Source organism: Callorhinchus milii, unplaced genomic scaffold (assembly GCF_018977255.1).
Source record: "Callorhinchus milii isolate IMCB2004 unplaced genomic scaffold, IMCB_Cmil_1.0 Scaffold1, whole genome shotgun sequence".
In the NCBI taxonomy this organism is placed as follows: domain Eukaryota; kingdom Metazoa; phylum Chordata; class Chondrichthyes; order Chimaeriformes; family Callorhinchidae; genus Callorhinchus; species Callorhinchus milii.
In genome coordinates this window covers 86,324,719-86,347,451 of record NW_024704742.1, presented here as the reverse complement: position 1 = coordinate 86,347,451, position 22,733 = coordinate 86,324,719, and the positions used below count along the sequence as shown (strand labels likewise).

The following is a 22,733-nucleotide window of genomic DNA, read 5'->3' as shown; positions in this document are numbered from 1 at the left end:
TGGGCGAAACGCGCCAGCCAATTGTGCACAGCAGTGTGCCACAAACAGTCATTGATTAGGTGACCAAATTATTATTTTTTTAAAAATTTGGAACGGTTATTACCCCGGAAAAGCAATCCGCCAACCATGTGCCTATTTACTGCTAGGTAAACAGAGACGAGTGGAGTAAGGAAACCTGCCCAATGTTTTAGACTGCTGAGGAATCAAATTTAGATCTCTCTCTAGCGAGGCGAGTGCTCTAAGCACTAAACCACAGGATTTAATTTCTTGATGTGCTGATATATTTTGCACATAATCTTGGACACATTTGATGTACGATATTCCTTCACTTACAAAATATATAAGCCCCAAACTCAGTGAATTCTGTAAAAATAAACTTTCAGACATCCTCCCAATGTGAGAGGCACTTTATTAGATATGAAGGATTCTAATCATATGCATCTATTAAAAATGTTTCTAGCGATTAAATCCTGTGAAATGCTTCAAGAAATTTCAACAACATGAGAAACTGTATCAATGCAAAGATTATTATGATTGACAATTGGATTTAAGTATGCGAAACATGCTATAAAAACATTGGCTGCACTTGAGTAACTGCTATGATGAACTTTAAGACATTTTGGGGTGATAAAATGCAACTTTGTTCGCAGGTCCAATTAAAATTTTAATTGAGTTTTGCTTTAACATTTTTTGAATGTTTGCAATAATTGTGATGTTTGAGTAGCTTTATTACTGTATTAGAAATTGTTTCAGTGACTGTATAAATTGAAATCCTAAAAAACACTAATTGGAAAAGTGACATTAACGTTTTTACTGAAAGTGAAAGGGATTTCTACTTTAAGAGACAATGGAAAGTTAACTTGAAGATGGATGGAAATTAGACCTTGAAAAGTTTAACAAATGATTATGAACGGAATTTTCTTACTAATCTTATAACAATAAATTGAACCCAAAGATAAATGAGAGAGGAAAGGGGAAGAAAGATTAGTAATATCCAGGGTCAGTAAAAATTACAAAAATATTTGCCAAAAATTAGAGGGAAGTTTCACAAATTTTGCAGGAAATTGCAGGGAAATATGGCAGATTTTGCAAAAAAAAATACAAGGGTGGTGTGTGTAATTGGTGCTATTGAGGTACATGTTACTCCCAACCTGCATTTTTTCATTTTATTGATAAAAACAGAGAGAGAGACACACACATACACTCACTGACACAGAGAGAGAGACCAACACACTCACAAACAGAGAGAGAGAGAGACACACACACACAACAGACCCAGAGGAGAGAGAGAGACACACACAGACAATCACAACAGCGGGGCCTCGGAGTGGAGTGAAGGCCATTTCCCGTGTGCACTGCATGCACATCGGGAGGCGTCCTACCCACAGTAGTGGCGGTGAGTAAACAGCTGGTAGCAACGCGCAGAGGCCCAGGGACGAAGAAGCTTCATTTTTTTACAGATTTATGGCAGATGGTACTGTTTATAGCAGAAGGCCTTTATAGTGAAAGGTGCTGTTTATATCGGAATCCGCAGAAAAATTGCGCCTGCACTTTTCTATTAGCCAAGGTAACAAGCAAAAAAAGACATTGTGAAGAAGTTTTCTTGTAAATGGGCTTCACTGAGTAAACTTTAGCAAACTCAAGGTTGGTTTGAACAAAGTAGAAGTTGTTGGCTGCTGCAATTCAAGGTCAAGTTCAAGTCCATATTCCAGTGCTGTTGGGCTTGCCTGAAAATGAGTCACTATACTTCACAATAATTACCTGTAAAGCATTTTGAGATTTTTCAATGTGAGAAAGAGCTATACAAATGCAACTTCTTTCTTTTATGATCGTCAATACTGGCAAGTGAAGATCATTTCCTGAGACACTTCTTGGGTCTGCTTCATTCTTCATGCTGCCTGCACAGTAGAACAAAGTGTGCAGAACTAGGTCTTAATGCAAAAATAGCATCAAAAGCAGTAAAACAATGCCAGTTTTAATTATTTTGATCGAGTTAATGACTTACTCCACATATACTGATGGGTAAGGCAATTTTAGGCACTTGCCTTGGAATATTTGTTTAATTTTCTTTTGCAACTGTATTTTGCCACTGATTCATGCCCACCACTCCAATGTACCCAGTCATGGAGCAGCCTGGCATGTTCAACCCAATCATCACTGCAGAAATGAAGTCAGTGAGCAATTACTCCATTTGGTCTACCTTCAGCCTCCATTTTATGAACATGTGCTGCTTTGGTTTTGTTGCTCTAATCTTCTCCATTAAGTCTAGAGACAAAAAAATTCTGGGAGATATTGAAGCAGCCAAGAGGCATGCACAAACAACTAAGAAACTGAACATAACAGCTATTGTTTGTACTTGCTTGTTTGTGTTATTTACATTTGTAATGTTAGGTGTTGGCCTAGTTACACATATTCTTCATAACTTGACCAAAGTTATGACCAGAGTCCATGACCAAAGTTTGAACACGACGAGATCACCTACCGATACACATACACACACAAATAAAAGTTTTGCGGCACGTGAATTGGTTATAATAATAGCGCCCCTCACGCAGGGCAACATCCTGAGCCTCCCACAGCACAAGTTGTGCATATCATGATTCAATCCGGGCATCCATTCTCCTACCCCACAGGCTAATATAGAGTAGTCCCAAGGCAATCTCTTACACGAAGCGCACTATATAAATACAAGTTCTTGAATGAACTTACTTGAATTTGCATTGCAACTGCTGGTAAGGCTGAAAATTATTATTATCGTAAATTATTATAATGCAGATTTGGTCACTCAGTCCACGACTGTTTGTGGGACACTGCTGTACTCAATTGGTTGCCGCATTTCGCTCAGAAAATATACAGTCAATTCACTTTGTAGTATATTCTGTGAAGCGCTTGGAAATGTCTCGAAGACGTGATAAGGCGCTATATCTAATGTAAGGATTATTATTATTCAGTATCTTCAAGATATCTTGCATATAATAGAATGAAGTGTTAATTTTGAAGGAATTTTCCATTATTTTAGGCATTTCAAAGTCTTCCCAACACACTGGATGAAATAGATGCTTCATTGAGAGAAGAAGAATCAAGAGTAGCTTGCTTTTCTACCTTAAGTGCTACGGTAAGAACTCCCTGTTTGTTTTTCTTGGTTCGTATAGTTTACCTGCTTTATGAAGTTGCATAAGTGAATGCTGGGAACAATATAATTGCCCCAATTTGATACTTTGGGATTCATTTCAATGTTTGAAGAAGTTGAATATTCCATCGTTGAAGGAAGGACTGAGTGCTTGTGAAGCAGAGAGGGATTCATTAAAGATTAGTGCCTTTTTTAAAAAAAAGCCTTGTCAATTTCTTTCTTTGTCTCCTGGAAGTGTCTGATTCCATGTTTTAAACCCTCTACTGGAGTATAATGATATACAGAAAACTCCTGATAAGTCGACCCTGGCTTAACTTGTCATTACCGCTTAAGTCGTCAATCTGTCATTATCCCGGCTGCATTTATACATATGCAGAACTTGCCACTCCTGATAACTTGTCACTGAGTCCTTTTCTCTCGGAACAACCAGTTATCGGAAGTTTAAAATAATAATAATAATCCTTACATTACGTGGTTAGAGCTCTCGCCTCGCAAGCGAGAGACCTGGGTTTGATTCCTGGTCAGGGTGTAATGTTGGACAAGTTTCCTTACTCTGCACACCTCTGTTTACCTAGCAGTAAATTAGAACCCAATTGTTAGTTGATTGGAGAATTGCTTTTCCGGGGGGGTAATAATCCCTTAAAAGTTTGGTCATTCAATCCACGACTGTTTGTGGAACAATTGGCTGCCGCTTTTCACCCACAAAATATGCAGTCAATTCACTTTATAGTATATTCTGTGAAGCGCTTTGATTCGTCTCAAAGATGTGATGAAGCCCAATATCAAATGCAAGGATTGTTGTTATTATTTCATAAAGCACCTTTTGCATTGGAGGACATCTCAAAATGCTTCAAATTATGTATTGTAAGCTGTAATTATTATATTTTGTAGATGAGTGTGGCAACCTTGTCCAACAAACAGGCGTGCAGTGAATGACCAATTTAATTTGGTGAATTGGCTAGTAAAATCACTACATTTTACAATAAACTGTGAAACGCTTTGAGACGTCATTCCGGTGTGAAAGGTGCTATTTCAAAAGAAAGTATTATTGTAATAAATTATGGCAGAAGATATAACTGCTGATTTTTGAGATGTAGAAATTCATTTTCTAAAAGCGATTTTGAAGTAACTTAATCCACTATGGATTTTAAGATAAAGGTTGATTGCTGGCTTTGTTCATTGATAGAATTAGCAGTGGGTTTTTAATAAAAAAACTGGAGTTATTTTGGGTACGTATTAACTTACCAGCACATAATAAATCGACTATTATCGAATGAGCGTCCACCGCCCTTTCAGGCAATCCAGATCCGAACAACAACAAAATTATATTTGTATAGCACCTTTCACGTCGGGGGGACATCCCAAGGTGCTGGACAATCAGTGTTTTGGACCCGAGCTGGGGGTGGTGGAGGGCAGCAGGGGAAGGAAGGTGATCGAAGGCACGCTCGAAGAGAAGGGTCTTGAGACAGAACTTGTAGAAGGCAAGGGAGGGGTGAGGCGGAGGGACTGCAGGATGGAGTTCTAGAGGGTGAGGGTAGAGTGGCTAAGGCCCAACTCACTTTGGAAAAAAAAAAGTCTCCTCACCGCCCCTCTGGTTAAACCTCATCTTAAATCTGTGTCCTCTGGTTACTGACCCATCCACCAGTGGAAACAGTTTCTCCCTGTTCATCCTATCAAATCCCCTCATAATTTTGAACACCTCTATTAAGTCTCCGCTTAACCTTCTCTGCTCCAAGGAGAATAATCCTAGCTTCTCTAGCCTCTCCTCAAAACTGAAGTTCCTCTTTCCTGGTGCCATTCTGGTAAATCTCCGTTGCACCCTTTCCAAGGCCTTGACATCCTTCCTAAAATGTGGCGCCAGAACTGAACACAATACTCCAGCTGAGGCCTAATCAGTGTTTTATAAAGGTTGATCATAATTTCCTGAGTTTTGTATTCTATGCCCCTACTTATAAAGCCGAGAATCTTGTATGGTTTTTAACAGCTTTATCTACCTGTCCTGCCACCTTCAAAGATTTGTTTGAATTTGAATTTGAATTTGAATTTGTTTGTTTGAATGACCTACAAGGCCATTCACGGCCTTGCTCCCTCCTACCTCTCCAACCTACTATCCCCCTACCTACCTGCCCGTACCCTCCGTTCCTCTGGCTCCGGTCTGCTCCACGTCCCCCGCCCCAACCGCCCTACTATCGGTGGTCGGGCCTTCAGCCTCTCAGCCCCGAGGCTCTGGAACTCCATCCCCCAGTGCCTTCGCCGCCTCCTCCCTTTCCTCCTTCAAGGCCGGTCTCAAAACCTTTCTCTTGACCGTGCCTTCAGCTCCCCTCTCGACTCTCTTCCTCCTCCTCGCTCCCTCCCTTCCCTCCCCTCACCCTGACCATTTCCCCCTCCTCTCTCCCTCCCTTCCCTCCCCTCACCCTGACCATTTCCCCCTCCTCTCTCCCTCCCTTCCCTCCCCTCACCCTGACCATTTCCCCCTCCTCGCTCCTCCTTCCCTCCCCTCACCCTGACCATTTCCCCCCTCCTCGCTCCCTCCCCTCCCCTCACCCTGACCATTTCCCCCTCCTCTCTCCCTCCCTTCCCTCCCTCACCCTGACCATTTCCCCCTGCTCGGGTCATGACCCAACTGTGCAGCGCCTTGGGACGTCCTCCTGACGTGAAAGGCGCTCTATAAATGGAATCTTGTTGTTGTTGTTGTTGTTGTTTATATGAACCCCCAGGTCTCTGTTCCTACACCCCTTTAAAGATTACACCATCAGCTTATATTGCCTCTCATTCTTCCTCCCAAAATGCATCACTTTGTATTTTTGTCAATTGTGATAATCCTCTTGGATTATTGTCTCTAGAAGTTTCCCCTCTACTGACTTTAGGCTGACCGGCCTGTAGTTCCCAGGTTTATCCTTCAACCCCTTTTGCAACCCTCCAGTCCTCTGGCACCACTCCAGAATCCAAGGAAGATTGAAAGATTGTGGCCAGAGCCTCTGCTATTTCCACCCTTGCTTCCCCCAGTAACTTAAGATGCATCCCGTCCAGACCGGGTGACTTATCTACCTTCAACACTGTCAACCTTTTTAGTACCTCCTCTCTATTTTTATCCTATCCAATTTCTCTACCCTTTCCTCCGATACTATGGCAGTGGCTGCATCCTCTTCTTTTGTGAAGACAGATGCAAAGTACTGATTCAGTTCGTCACCCAATGCCCTCTGCCTCCACAAGAAGATTTCCTCTTTGGTACCTAATTAGACCCACCCTATCATTGACTAACCTTCTATTATTTATATGCTTATAAAATACCTTAAGGTTCCCTTTTATGTTACCGGCTAATCCTTTCTCATACAATCTCTTTGCCCCTCTTATTTCCTTTTTCAGTTCTTCTCTGTACTTTCTATATTCTGTTTGATTATCTTTTGTATTTTGGACCTGACATTTATCATAAACCTCATTTTTTTGTTTTATTTTAATCCCAATTTTCTTATTCATCCAGGGATGCCCTACCTTTCCCCTTCGTGGGAATGTATTTGTTATGTCCCCAAACTATTTCCTCCTTGAAGGCTTCCCATTAGCGGTTTTACCTGCTAATCTATCCAGCTCCTATTCCTGCACTTGTTTGAGCCACGTCTCCGTTATTGCCAGAACATCATAACCCCATGTGGCATCTTGAGCCTGCAGCTCACCAATCTTACTTGTTACCTATTTGTCAAGAATGCTTATCTTCTTAAGAGATAAGTAGGGCTGTACATTTGGCATTAGAATCACAGGATTTTTGTCTTTGATAATTTATTCATTTTGCTACTCTTTTGTGATGTCTTGTAGAGTGTTATTTTGTTACTTAACTGTTACAGAATGATTGTGTGTTTGATGTTAGTCAATTGTGAACCAGTGACACTGGATTAAAGTGCAAATTATGTTGGATTGTCCTCCTGTCCTTGTAGATAGATCATAATGCATACTACAATACAATACAAATTTACATTTGTAAAGCAAAGCTCAAGTGGGGAGGGTGGGAGTAGGAGGGTGGCCGAACGCACTGTCAAAGAGGAGGGTCTTGAGGCGTGCCTTGAAGAAGGCAATGGAGTGAGCAAGGCAAAGGTAATGTGGAATTCCAGAGGATGGGGGCAGAGAGGCTAAATGTCCAACCGCCGATGGTGAGGCGGGACTGGTGGGGAGCATGAAGCGGGCTGAGGGGAGGGAGTGGATAGGTTGATAAGGGGTTAGCTCCAAAGTTGTTTTCAAAATTACCTGATAGGCAGCAAAGGCTGGAGATGAGCCTAAATGTAAGGCGATTTTGCATGACCTACTACTTGAGGCATTGACTGCTAGTAAAATAAGTTTCCTTCCTTTCCCTGCACTCCTCCACTGGCCAAAAGGTTTGGTGTCTCAGTCGGCAAAGCTGAAGCTAGTGTAGAAATGTGGTGCTACAAGGATTCCAATTGAGTGATCTATTTACTAACATAATAGAAAGTCACCATGTCCACATCCCCCGCCCTAACCGCCCTACCATCGGTGGCCGGGCCTTCAGCCTCAGCCCCGAGGCTCTGGAACTCCATCCCCCAGTGCCTTCGCCGCCTCCTCCCTTTCCTCCTTCAAGGCCGGTCTCAAGACCTTTCTCTTTGACCGTGCCTTCAGCTCCCCTCTCGACTCTCTACCCCTCCTCGCTCCCTCCCTTCCCTCCCCTCACCCTGACCATTTCCCCCCTGCTCGGGTCCCAACCCAACTGTCCTCCCGACGTGAAAGGCGCTCTATAAATGAAATCTTGTTGTTGTTGTCCTCGTTTATTTTAAAGCTTTTAATAGTAAAACCATTTTCAACTATTAAGCGCTCATAGTTTATGGACACGATATATTTTTTATTAATACTGATATTTCGTATTGTAATCTTGCTTCTGTACACTTACCTCAGCTTTCCCTTTACATGAGGCATATTTCCATATGAATCAAGTGTTTCAATAAAACCCTGAATGCTTCCCAAAGTAAAGATATTGATAAGTAAAGTAAAGGAAGTTTGGTTACCACCAAAAACCTGCTAATGATTTTTCTTATGATTACTAATTGTGTGCCTTTGGGGCAGAGCAAAGGAGAGATTTTTAAAAAAATATATAACTTTGTTATATTGGGAAGGTTATCTGTGCTGATGTGCATAATGTGTCTTGTATTTGAACTATTGTAATGTTTTCACAATTTAATTTTTTTTATTGAAGTTGTCGTACTGACCAGCTCAATACTGTTCCTTATTTTTAGATAGTAGCTGATTACAAGAAGAGGAAACAAGCCATAGAAGACCTGGTTGAAGAACTGAAAAGAAAAAATACAGAATTAAAAGATTATAAGGAGAATATCTCGAAGGTAATTAAAGTATTGCTTCATATTAAAGCATGATTGAATCTTATTCTGATAGTTGATTTAGAAGTCGCTTTGCAATGTGTGTGGCTCTACTTACTGCCAAGAAAATAATAACCGATTTTACCTGGGGGATTCTTCGCCAGCAAACCACTCCCTGCTCTTTTCGAGTAGTACCATGGAGTCTTTAACCTGATGAAGCACTTAGTTTAATGTCTCATTTGAAGGATAGCACCTCCAACCATGCAGCTCTTCCACAGAACTTCATCTGTGTGTCAGCCGATGTGGGACTTGAAACTACATCCATCTAATCCAGCCTAAAGTAAACCAGGCTGTCACTTAAATTATAAAACTCTCAATATTCCCAAATTTATTAAGAACCATCCATTGAAATCAATGTATAATTTAGCAACATTCGTCTTCATAATTGTACGACATTTAGAAATAGTTTGTCATTATTTTGAGCAATTTTTTTGGTTGCTCTGTGCAATTTGTAAATTCTGCGTTAAATACTATTGAAGTTTTAAAAATATGTTGAATTAAGGTGCAATATGTAAATGAGATGCTTTGTAGATTTTGTGACTTTTCCAAACCAGAACTGACATTATTCAAATCATTTGATTTTTTAAATCTATTCTCATCTTGGGATGTGGGTGGTTTTGGCTGGTATTTATTGCACATACCCGGTTACCCTTGAAAGGTGGTAGTGGGTCTTCTCTCCAAGCCGCTTGTGGTGCTCCCATTTTGAAGATGCTCCCACGATGGCGTTGGGCAAGGAGTTCCAGGATTTTAACCCAGGTATAACGAAGGAACAATGCTGGAGTCACACAGCAAATTAATTCTGCTTCCAGTTCCAGCACGATCCTGAATTTTTCTTTATTCATTTCTACATTTGAATTGCTTTCTTTATTTCAATCCATATATCTTGGATATCTCAACCCATCTTGGACCACTATATCATCTTTCTTAACTCCTCAATCCCTCTCCCCAACACCACCCAACCCACTTCCATCTCCTACTGCCACTGGAAAAAATCTCTGCCCCCTCCCCCTCCGTTGCCCTGGAGTCATCTGAACTCCTCCTTCTCTGGGCTTCTTCCCACACTGACTTATCCTCCTTAGTCACTCTCCTCCACAACTCCCTCTCCACCAATCTTGATGCCCCTGCCCCCCTCATCTCCCAAACCACCCCATACTCACGCAATTCACCCTGGTACACTAGCCACCTCCACTCCCTCAACGCATAGGTGAGTGCCACTGAATGTCCCTGGCTCAAGTAATTTAACGCTCCATTGGAAGATCTGGCTGGAGATCTCATCAAAACTTACCATTCCGTCCTCGCCTGAGCTAAATCATTGTTCAACTCTTAAGATAATCTTGGAGGCCAAGGACAACCCCAGGCTCCTCTTCTCCAACACCAACCGGCTTCTCCACCCACCGTCTTATGCCTCGCCCAACCTCTCCTCCAACGCCAACTGCGAGGAGATGAAGGACTTCCTTGAAACCAAAATCGAGGTGATCCGCTCAGTTGCCTCTGCCTTCCCAACCGCTACCCCCCTCCCCATGTCCACCTCACACTCCAGCCCTTACCCATCCCTCCTTCCACACCTTCAAACCTGTCTCCCCCTCCTCTCACCATCAATGTAACACACATGAAACCCACCATCTGCTCTACCGACCCCAGCCCTATCCCTCTCCTTACCTCCCAGCTCCACCTCCTTGCCCCTCTACTCACTGACCACATCAACCTTTCCCCGTCCACTGGCACGATTCCCACCCCCTTAAAACAGCCGTCATCACTCCTATCCTCAGTAAACCTACTCTTAATGCCCCATTTCCAACCTTTCCTTTCCAGGGTCCTTGAAGAAGTTGCTTCCCAGCTTCGCTCGTTCCTCTCCTGCCACTCACTATATAAATATCTCCTATCGTGTTTCCATGTCACCCACAGCACAGAAACAGCCCTGGTCAGTGACAAATGACATTCTGTCCATCTGTGACCAGGGCTCCCTCTGTCTCCTCGTCCTCCTCGACCTCTCTGCTGCCTTTGATACAGTTGACCACCCTTTCCTCCTCCACAGCCTCTCCTCTCACCTTCATGGCTCTGTCCTTGAATGGTTCAGATCCTGCCTTTCACACCTTCTCCACTTCGTCTCCCTCAAACAGCTTCTCCTCCAATTCCCGCAACATCTTGTGCGGTGTTCCTCAGAGCTCTGTCCTTGGCCCCCTCGTCTTCAATATCTACATGCTCTCTTTTGGTGACATCATCCGCATACAACAACAACAACAAGATTACATTTATAGAGCGCCTTTCACGTCGGGAGGACATCCCAAGGCGCTGGACAGTTGGGTCGGGACCCGAACAAGGGGGAAATGGTCAGGGTGAGGGGAGGGAAGGGAGGGAGTGAGGAGGGGGTAGAGAGTCGAGAGGGGAGCTGAAGGCACGGTTGAAGAGAAAGGTCTTGAGACCGGCCTTGAAGGAGGAAAGGAGGAGGCGGCGAAGGCACTGGGGATGGAGTTCCAGAGCCTCGGGGCTGAGAGGCTGAAGGCCCGGCCACCGATGGTAGGGCGGTTGGGGCGGGGGATGTGGAGCAGACCGGAGCCACAGGAACAAAGGGTACGGGCAGGTAAGTAGGGGGATAGTAGGTTGGAGAGGTAGGAGGGAGCAAGGCCGCGAATGGCCTTGTAGGTGAGGATGAGGATCTTAAATTCGATCCTCTGGGGGATGAGGAGCCAGTGGAGGCGAGCGAGGGTGGGAGTGATGTGGTCCCGAAGCCTGGTGCGGGACAGTACACGAGCTGCAGAGTTCTGAATGACCTGCAGCTTGTGGAGGGAGGTGGCGGGAAGGCCGGCGAGGAGAGAGTTCCCGTAGTCCAGCCTTGAGGTGATAAAGGCGTGGACCAGTGTTTCAGCAGCGTGAGGGGTGAGGTAGTGCCGTAGTCTGGCGGCAATACATGGGACAATTTCTACATGTACATGGATGACACCCAACTGTACCTCTCTGCCTCCACCTTCGAATCCAGGACCACTTGACAGATTGCTTGTCAGATATCAAGTCCTGGATGAGAGCCAACTAAAGTCTGTTGACATTCTACAGTTGAATGTCAACAAGACCGAGGCACTCCTAATTGGCTCCACACCTCAGGCACTGGCAGCATCACCATCCAGGGATGCACACTCCACCTCACCGAGCCAGTCAGGAATCTAGGCGTCTTGTTTCACCCTCAACTGTCCTCTCTCCCCCCCCAATTGCGCCATGACCTGCTGCTCTGCCTTACCCCACCTCCGCAACATCACCTAGCTCCACCACTGCCTCACCCCTTGGGCCGCCGAAACCCTCATCCACACATTATATTTAGGCTCGACTACGCCAACTCCCTGCTTGTCGACCTCCCCAACTGTTCCCTCCACAAACTGCAGATGATCCAGAACTCTGCAGCTCATGTCCTCTCCCACACCAGGCTCCATGACCCCATCCCGCCCACTCTCATCCGACTCCACTGGCTCCCTATTCCTCAGAGGATTGAATTCATTATCCTCGTCCTCATCTTCAAGGCCCTTCACCGCCTTGCCAATTCCTACATCTGTAACCTGCAGCCTCTCTGCAGCCACCCTTTGGAACTCCATCCCATCTCCGCCCTGTGGGAAGGACCTGATTCTGCACATTGTTGATATTGGCAATTCAATGATGTGGGAGATTGAACTGACAAATCCACTGTTCTCATGATCTCAGTTACTGGATTTTTTAAACCTCAAAATACCAGAGAATTTTTTCTCCTTAATTTAGATAAAACAAAAATGTTCACAATTGACTGCATTTAACTTTGAAATGTAATATAAAGTCAAAAATTAGATAAGGCCATTAATGCTGGATTGTTCCGTCTAATAATGCTCATCCCTGACACCAGGACAATGGGATCTTCTGGTATGTGTGCTGTGTGCACATTGGAATTGCAGCTGCATGTTATATACTTATTTCTATAATTATATAATTAAGAGTTGATGTGATTGTAATTTTCTCTGTACAGATGGTTTACACATGGTGTATTAATAGACACAGTATACCTTTATCCCCATAGGAACCACGTGTTTTATTTTCCATCTTTTTTTTATGGGTTTTAGTGAGATAATCACTATTAACCATGTCATTTTCTTCAGAAAAACTCACGGGAGAGATTTTTAATACAAGTTATTTTGCACCCTCTGTAGGTAAAGGAAAAGTGGTTAAATCCTCTGAAGCAGCTTGTAGAACAAATCAATGAGAAATTCAGCGAGCACTTTCGCTCAATGCAGTGTGCGGGTGAAGTTGACCTGCATACAGAGAACGAGGTAAGATGTTTTTGATTGCATTGTCATATTCACATATTCTGACTCACCCATGTTTTTATTAACTCAACCACATTTCAGTACTTTCACAGTTATATTTCATCTCACACCCACATCTTTCTCTGGTGATCACTCTGACAGAAAGCAGTCCTGAACGTTAATGACGCTTGAGATATTCAGTCTTTTATATGACTGTTGTCTTTTTCTCGCAGAACTGCATGTTTTTCACAGTTTACGTGCAAGCTTAATTTGTGATTTAATCAATATGCAAAAAACATACAGTGATGAGTGTAAGAAATTTCCTCAGTGCTCCCAAAGTTCACCTGTGAGTTAGTCTCCAATTACAGAAAGGAAAAAAGTGTACCGTTATAGTGTCGTATGTTAAAATCTCTTCACGGTAATTGTTATCGACTGCAGCGGCTGTTATTTGTAGGCACGCATGATAATCATTTTGCACATTGCAAAGTCCCAACAGCCATTTTGTGAATATCTGGAGGGTTACTGGCGATGACAGCAGGAGAAACTACCTTCTCTTTTCAAATAGTGCCTGTTCATCCAAAGAACTGGCAGACAGGAGATGGCATCTCCACTCCTAACATTGCCAAGCTCCCCCAGTTCTGCACTAGAGTTGGCCCGTGCCTGATTCAAATCTGAAAGTAAGGTGTAACGAGATAAGGTTTGAGATAGGAAATGAGCGATTCTGATGGGATGAATGGTCTTTTCTCGTTCTTATGTTCTTATAACCTACAGGAAGAATACGATAAATATGGAATCCGAATTCGAGTGAAGTTCCGCAGCAGTACACAACTTCATGAACTCACTCATCACCACCAGAGTGGTGGTGAGCGAAGTGTTTCTACAATGCTGTATCTAATGGCTCTACAGGAATTAAGCCGATGCCCCTTTCGTGTTGTAGATGAAATCAATCAGGTATTTTTAAGAAAAAAAAGTGCAAATTCTTAGCATTGAGCACTCTGATTACCAGTGTAATAGCCCATCTTTTTGATTTTGAAAAAAAAGTTTATAAAACCATATTTAAAAGTGATAACGTGAGAAAAAACTTTCAAGGAGTGTTTGTTTGAAATGGTCATTTACTTTAGCATTTTGTTTAACTGTAGGGAATGGATCCAACCAACGAGAGGAGAGTTTTTGAAATGGTAGTACGAACAGCTTGCCAAGAGAATACTTCTCAGTACTTCTTTATCACACCTAAGGTATGCTAAATATTCTAGCTATAAAGGCAAAATAAACACAGATGAGTGTCAAAGCATCTGAATGGGTTTCAGGTACTAATTCTGGTTGGTGTTGCAGCATTCACAGGTTTTAGTTAGAGGTCAAAATTGCAGTATTCCTAAAAATAATTTCTTCTTTAAGGAATGAGAATGTATATTTTGAAATGCCATTTTTTTCTTTCCTTCCCCCGGCCCTTGATTTCTGAACAATTGTGCTCAGAATTGATTAGGAAGTCCTGGAGGCCACTATATTTTTCTGTTGAATTATATCTTAGTTTCCTGTTTAGTGGGTGGGGTTTTCAGCTGCCAAGTGTGACTCATCTGAATTTATTCGGGGGTACTGGCTAATTTAATCGGGAGTTAGTGGAGTACCTATGACTAATCCTGGAAAGGTAGGGTTTTTTCATCGCAAATGACAAACAAGCTTCACAGAAAATCTTTGGTCCCATCAGCATATCTGATAGTTACATGTAAATTTTCACTAATAGGGAAACATTTTAGAAAATGTTAAGGTCATCCAAAGATGATGTTAAGGTAATTTCTAAGGGATTTGCAATTTCACTTTCCACAGCTGTTACAGAATCTAACCTACGATGACAATATGACAGTGCTGTGTGTTTATAATGGGTTACACGTGCTTCCACATGGCAAGTGGAATATGAAGGCTTTTCATAGAAGACGACGGCGAGTACAGGTGCACAACAGGTGAACAACCCCACTTGACTGGACATTAGTCAATTATGTTTACAAAAGGAGCTGCCTTGTAAACAATATGGGCATCTCTAATTCCTCATTGGTCTAAGTTCTAGGAACTGGCTTACACTGCTTTCACAGCAGAAGGGAAACAAAAGAATAAGGATTTTTTTTCTGCAATATCATCTCGTCTTTCGTCAAGTGTGAAGTTTAACTCGTTATCCAGATATTCTCATAAAATCCTGAATCCATTCTAGCCTTGTAGGATTCAGTTTATGTGTGTGTGAAAGTCCGCACGTTTTTATATTTTCTTTTTTAGTGTTTTTAGTCATTTGGAAACTGACATGCCTACAATAGACCAACATTCTTGCTCCAGTATTTATCAGCCATTTAACTCGTATGAAACTATTCACTGTCATATGCAGAACATGTGCAAAGAATAGTTGTATGTAAATTCTTGTGTCAGGTACGCCTATATCTAAACTGCCGTGTAGATTACTTTGGGGACCTTGATTCAATAACTTACTGTATCTACACGTCACAGCTCATGAGCCAATTCAGCTATAAAATTTGCAGCAGTGCCTGTCTTTTTGAAGAATTTAATACTGCTCAATATTCCATCCCAGACCGCATCGTAAATCTCCTCTTGTACCAATCTGTTCCTTTCACCTACCGATTCCTCCATACTGTGTAAAGGAGTGAACTAAATTGTTTTTAAGAACCTGAAGTTTAATCAATAAGTTAGAACTAAAGAATAAACCAATCCTTAATTGTCAACTCTGAATAAATGAGCTAATATAACAAAAAAAACGTATATAGCTGAGCATCATCAGTAGCACAGTGGAGAACCCTATAAAATCATTTCTCAGAAAAACAGGAAACCATATCTTGAAATGGACACATACTAGTAGGTAAAGAGTCCTGTCATATCGCTCGCTGTACTGCTAGCAAGCAACTGATTCTTTTGGCAAGAAAAACAGATTAAGAAAGACAAGTGTGAGGGGCTGGGGATATTTTTATGACTGAGAACAGGAAAATCAGATGGTATGAACAGAAAGTACCCATAGGGCTGCTTGTTCTTGCAATCTTCCGATTGGCTACCTAACCATTAGTATATGGCAGAAAATAAATTATAACCATTTTTAATCACTCTAAGTTTTTAAAACATAATGTAATCTGCTAAAATGCATTCCACAATCTTTTTATGCATCATTTTGTGTGACCTTTGAACTCAAGTGATCCTGTCTGATGAGGCTGGTTCATGCTTCCCACTTCCATGAAAGTTGTTCTGGTTTGACCATTGGAAAATATTGCGTGTCTCTCTCCTTTTGATCCAGCACTAGGCCTCTGTGTAGTACAGTATGTGTGCTATTTTGTGCAAGTTGAATTGTTAAATTTGATTAGTGTATCAAAGAATTAAGGGTAGGAGAGACTGAGTGGCCAGTTATTTACTATAAAAATATAATTTGTTGTTTTAGTTTTGTTGATGGCAGTTCTGCTGATCTTCAGTGATCTTATTTTATAAGATAACAAAAGATCAAATTACTTTACATAAATGTTCAATTTTGTAGATAGACCATCAAACTTAATTTGTGTAAGATAATTTTCACAAAAGACCACAGATTTCACATCCCAACTTGAACAAACTATCTAGAAACGAACATCCAATTTATTTACAAAGACCATTACAACTTTTGAGAGAGTGGGCAAATGCTGCTGTAAAGGAATTAATGTATGTATTAAATCTGCCATTAAATGTATTAATTTGGACATGTTCTCTTAGGGTGCACTGAATTGAATTTGCAACAATTCATTGCATTGCATTTTATTTATACCTCTATGAGAAATTGATTTTCCTTATGCAAAAAAACTTTTCATATAAACTTTCAGTCATGATTTTTTAAAATTATTTTTTGCTTGTGAATTGGTAAGGTGAAACCTTGCAGCAGAATCCTTTGTTTTGTACCACTAATATCTTTTGTAATATGTATTTGGTTGTGTTTTGTAAATCACGTTTTATAAGATATTTTATATGTAATGCCAGGCAAGTTTGTTGCTGTCTATTTCAAATCAAATAAATAGCTTTTATTTTAAAAAAAACTCTTCCCAGTTGGAGTACTGTAACGATTACTGTAAAGTTGTTTCTCTGTGTTCTGTGTGAACAAATATGCAATTATACATTTTGGGGTGGTGAACAAGGAGACCAAGGATATGTTGGATGGTAAAATATTAAAAGGATTAGACGAGCAGAGGGACTTGGGGGATAACATACCTAAATCCTTAAAGGTGGGAGGGCAGGTGGGCAAAGCTGTCAAAAAGTTAATGGATTCTTGGGTCTTATAAATAAGGATCTAGAAAATAAAACCAAAGCGATCATGCTAAACTTATTTAAATTGTTAGTTAGACTACAGTTAGAATATTGTGTGCAGTATTGATCAGTCCACTTTTGGAAAGATGTCAAGGCAGTAGAGGGGGTACAGAGGAGATTTGTTAGGATGATACCAAGGATGAGTGGTTTGGCTTATGAGGGGAGACTGGGACATATTTCACTGGAACAAAGAAATTAATGGTGACCTGATAAAATTCTTTACAAATTCTGAGGCAATTTGATAGATATAGTCATGAGAAATTATTCTACTGGTCAGTGAGTCTGTGACTAGAGGGCATAAGATTCTGAAAATGGGAATGTTAGGAGACATTTTTTCACACACAAGAGTAGTTAGGATATGGAATGCCCTGCCGAGAGTGGTAGTTGAGTTAAAATCCATATTGGCCTTCAAAAGGAAGCTAGACAAATACTTTCAAAAGAGTCAACTAGAGGGCTATGGGGAAAGGACAGATAAATGGCACTGAAAGGATTGCAACTGAGGGAGCCGGCACAGACATAATGGCCCGAATGGCTTGTTTCTATTCATGGATTTCTTATGGCTCTATATGGTTTTATTGCATAATTTTAAGCAGAAGTAAAACTTACCAGCAGTTTGCAAGTAAACAACATTAATAATCATCCTTGGATTTAATATAATGCCTTTTAACGTTGTTGAGATGTCTCAAATCGCTTCACAGAATATACTGTAAAGTGAATTGACTGTATATTTGTGGGCGAAATGCGGCAGCCAATTGCGCACAGTAGTGTTCCACAGACAGTCGTGGATTGAGTGACCAAATTTTTCTTTTAAGGATTATTATCCCTGGAAAAGCGATCCGCCAATCAACCAACAATCAGGTTCCTGCTTACTGCTAGGTAAACAGAAGAGTGTTGAGTAAGGAAACTTGGCCAACATTTCACCCTGCAGGAATAGAACCGAGGTCTCTCGCTTGCGAGGCGAGTGCTCTAACTACTGAGCTACAGGATTCATATTGTAGTGGTGGCCAGGGTTAATTAACTGAATAGACCGCACATCAAACCGTGTGACTATTTCATATGCACAGCTTAATGTTACAATGGGACAGCATCTTTTGTGAGGCAGCCTGGCTTAATTGTTGACACTTGCCTCTGAATCAAAGTTCTGAGTTCAAGGCCTACATTGGGACTTTAAGCTTATAGTCCATAAGGCTGATACTCCAATCCAGTCTGGGGGAACACCACTTTGTCAGAAATGCTCTCCTTCAGATGAGAATTTAAGGTGAAATTCCATCTGCATATTCAAGTGATCATTAAACATCGCATGGCATTATTTGACAAGAGAAGGGAATTTTCTCTGTTGTGTGGGCAAAAGATCCTTCAGATTAAAAAATAGTCTTCATTTTATGTCTGTTGTTAGGACATTGCCAGCATAAATCGGGTGCCACCTTTTCCCATAAATGTAGTTAAGACGGTTATAGAAAACAAGTGCTTAGCAATTTGATAAGGTACTGTATCAAATACAAGGACTATCATTACTCACTGCCCATTGGTTCTTGGTGATACAATTGGAAAGTGAAGTATACATCACAAAAACATCTGAGCAAGCCATGACTTAAATTTGAGAAATTTGAAATAGTAATATTCCTTGCATTTGATTTAGCGCCTTATCACATCTTCGGACCTCAAAGCGCTTCATGGAATGTACTGTAAAGTGAATTGACTGTTTTGTGGGCAAAACATCACATAATAACCAGAGATTTAAAAAATGCAGCCAGTAAAGCACCATTCTGCAATTAAAAGCTGAAGGGAAAGCTGTGCTCTGTAAAAATATTTTTGTACTGAATTTCACTACATTATTATCTCAAACCAGAATGAGATCTGAAATAAAATGATATTTGTCTAGACACTGATGACTGGTTTTCAACTTATGGACCAAACTACTGCAATTTCTTTGCCATAATTGGGACAAGGGAAGTTTATTGTGGTTTTGGAGAGAATCTATGTACATATTTTACTGCTTCCACCGAATAAGCATGGATTTGAGTGTTGATCAGCTGTTCTGTACATTTATTTCCATGCAAGCATCTGGATTTCCTATGTTAGGAATTTGCATCCAAATTTGTGTGAATCTTTCCCTCGCTCGTCTGAGTTTAAAGCAAGATGTTTGATGAGGTTAAATAAAACAATTTTAGAAACCTTGAGTTTTAAAAAAAAGTGACAGAACGTTGTGACAGCAAACTATTTCCTACATGCTGATGTGACAAGCCTGATATGATGTCCATCATGATCATTCTGAGGCAGTCGGGACGCTAACTACCATCCTGCAGTAGCTTTTCAGTCTAACAAATAGTGGAGGACCCACTGGTCTTTGTAACCTTTTTTAAATGAATCTTGAAACTCATGGGATTGCCCCATGCTTGTAGACTCAAGCACAAAACTACTTGTAAGAGGATCATCACTGGGATTCATCACCTTGGACATGAGGCAATGTCTGTGGTGTTTGTTAATTGTACAGATTTGTTTAGACCATATTGTGTACAAAGTCTATCGTTCATTTTACTGGCTGTGGGATTTGCAGATGTCTTGCAAATTTACCTTTTAAAAATTTATGAGGCATTTGCATTAAAATGTGCATGGTTTGCAACAACTGACGAGCAGTTTTAGCGCATTCAAAGCACTTTGGGAACAAAATTCTAGGGCAACTTTTGCTGATCAGCAGAAATACATTTTTCTTAACTCAAAGGGCAATTCATTCTATGGGATAACACGTGGGCTGCAGTAAGCAAAATCCTTCCAGCCTCCAGGCCAGTACCTTCTTGGAACCCCATACCAGCACAAGTGAGCAATTTACTCAAACTATCCATTAGATGCACATTGCCTGTACTCAACCTGTAAGGACATATGGTTTCAATGACCAGTTGACCAAAGAGAGGATTAACACTGAATGTTTTTTGTAATAGTTCTTGGCCAAAACACTTACTCTGTGATCTACTGGAGGCAAACAGTGCAGAACCAGAGTGGAATTTTATTATGTTATTTTATGCAATAAACTACAATTTCAAGCGATTTTTTAAAAATAAAATCTCTCAATTGTACATTTGAACTTCCTATGATAATGATACATTGTAGGTTTTCTATTGATACCAAGTTTAATTTCCTAATGATTCAAGCCAAGGATTTAATTCTGGCACTTTATACATTTATCAATCAAGAAAATGCACTTTTAGTTTTTGATTTTACTTGTTTATAACTTTTTAAAAATAAAATTCAAGGTTCCACATGCTGAATGTAGGAATAATTGCTTTTAAATACGACAGAAATATGCAATAAATGGTTTAAACTGGACAATACATACATAGTACATATTGTTGCTTAAAAATTAACATGTTTATGCAGAAATGCCACAGATGGGTAAATTGAAGACATACAGTGTGAAGATACTTTACTGGTACTGTAGATTAGAAACAGGAGGTAGATTTTTCAGCATTTCCCCCCAAAAGGTAGGGAACAAAACCATTAAAAAGCCAAAAGTTGTTGGACTTCATTCCCCTACTGTCTTGAGGCCAGGAAATTCACCTTGCTTAAAAGGGTAGCATGATGGACAACTTCCAGCAAGGCAGGTTCAACCTCTACACTCAGTTTTACATGAGTTATGTTGAGCAACCACTGGACTGAGACCCACCAAAGCACTCAATCTGTGAGTCGCACTCAATCTGTAACTCGCTTTGCTTTTACTGACCATTGAAGACCGAGAGTCTTGTATCTTTAGAGCTCTGGCAGTGAGAATGAACCTACTGCATAGTCAGGTACCTTTTACATCCTTAACTAAAGGTGAAAGAACATTTTCCAGTGTTTATTAAAGGCAGAACTCAGCCTCTGTCCAAACCTATGGATCCACCGATAGGTTTTAGGATTTTCAGAGTAAATCTTCCAAAGTCAGAAAGTGAAATCACCCATTATGAGGCTTTATCCTTTCGAAGACCACGCTTTTAACCATACCCAGACGACACGGCAGTTCTTGTGTTAAATGGTGTTAAATATTGCAAGTGAAATAAAATCGGCAGTCAATGTTACTGCCAAGCAAGTGTGCACCCAAAATCAAAATCCTAACCAGAATTGAAAAAACTGATGCCGGATGCTCAATACCATAGCATTAAAATAAGGAAATACAAACTGATTAACTTATTCAACTTTAGCAGCAAAGACGAGTAGGCCCGCAGACTGCAAATGACCTGAGCAGTCTGACCAATCTGTTCCCCTCATAGATTGTCTTTCATGATATTGATCTGAGAGGCCTCGAGCTCTGTGCGTGTGAAAGATTAACTTCTCTTGCATGGTTTCTCAAGCAGACTGGAATGGAAGCCCGGATGGCGGCGAGCGTGTTTTGTCAAGTGGTCGCTTCTCATGAAACATTTCTCGCACATCGGGCACTTGTACCTTTTCTCCCCGGTGTGGGTTCTGTAATGCCGCGTCAGTTCATCGGAACGAGAAAACTTTTTGGTGCAGTTGGTCCACTTGCACAGAAAGGGTCTTTCTCCTGTTAAAGGCCAAAAGAAGAATTTCAATAATAATAATCTTTGCATTTCATATAGTCACTTATGTTGTTAAAGACACCTCAAAGCGCTTCACAGAATACGCTGTAAAGTGAATTGTGGGAGAAACAAGGCAGCCAATTGTGCACAGCAGCATTCCACAAAGAGTCGTGGATTAAGTTTTTTTGCTTTTTTTTTTGAAGGGATTATTCCTCCTGGAAAGCGATTCTGCCAATGCCCGGGAATCAAACTTGAGCGCTCTTGCTTGCGAGGCGAGTGCTCTAACCAATATGCTACAAGTCACCAATAACTTTCAGACAAAAACTTTGCTTTTGCTAAGTTAATGTTTGTACAGTTATTGGTTCATTCTGGCACCTGGACTACTGATATTGTTGGTGAAGTCAGTCGCTATTGGGAAATATCCCGCTCCGGGTGACTGATTTGTCAGTGCCTTGGAGTGCTGCGGACCCACCTGCTCAGGAATTGAACTACTGAGACCACCACAGAAAATTTACTTGATTCCAATATTCCATTGCCATGCACATCAATTTAGAACCAACTTAGTTCGAAGGACTACCTGCTTCCCTCATCCCCCTCCCTCCCCTCCTCCACTGAGGATAGTCAAATCTATTGAACATATGGGGGTTGTGGGGGGGCTTATTATTTTAGTTCAGTGGAATACAGTACTGCACTAAAGTCCAGTTGACATTACAAAAACGTGGTGGAGTCCAACTAGTCAAGAATGCTATTAGTGATAATAATGAAACTTCAACTGAGGGCACAGAAAAAGTTCACATTCCATTGTGATCTGGATATACAATATAATAACCAACAACACCAAATTGTATTTATATAAGTACTCCAAGACCTTACCCCCAGAGAAGGCCGCTACATAAATGCAAGTTGTTGTTCATGTTGGGAGGACTTCTCAAGATGCTGGACAGTTGAGGGTTTGCACCCAAGCTGGGGTTTGGATTCGAGAGGGATGGAAGCCAAGGGGGTGGGGTGGTGGGTTGGGAATGACCGGAGCCGCGGTTAAAGAGGAAGGTCTTTGAGACGGATCTTGAAGGAAGTGAGCAAAGGGGACAGGTGAAAGGATGGAGTTCCAGAGGGTGAAGGCAGATAGACTGAAAGCCCGACTGCA

General features: G+C 41.3%; 1 protein-coding gene across 2 annotated transcripts in view; it reads left to right on the top strand.

Moving 5' to 3' along the window:
* smc5 (structural maintenance of chromosomes 5) overlaps window positions 1-16,810 on the top strand; it is a 54,415-nt gene extending 37,605 nt beyond the window's left edge. For both annotated transcript variants that reach the window (XM_042332728.1, XM_042332719.1), the window contains exons 19-24: window positions 3,020-3,115; window positions 8,365-8,469; window positions 12,669-12,788; window positions 13,536-13,715; window positions 13,904-13,999; window positions 14,589-16,810. In XM_042332728.1, coding sequence (XP_042188662.1) covers window positions 3,020-3,115; window positions 8,365-8,469; window positions 12,669-12,788; window positions 13,536-13,715; window positions 13,904-13,999; window positions 14,589-14,726 — 735 coding nt within the window. In that variant the 3' untranslated portion in view covers window positions 14,727-16,810. The remainder of the gene's footprint in view (window positions 1-3,019; window positions 3,116-8,364; window positions 8,470-12,668; window positions 12,789-13,535; window positions 13,716-13,903; window positions 14,000-14,588) is intronic.
* The last annotated feature ends 5,923 nt before the right edge of the window (window positions 16,811-22,733 follow it).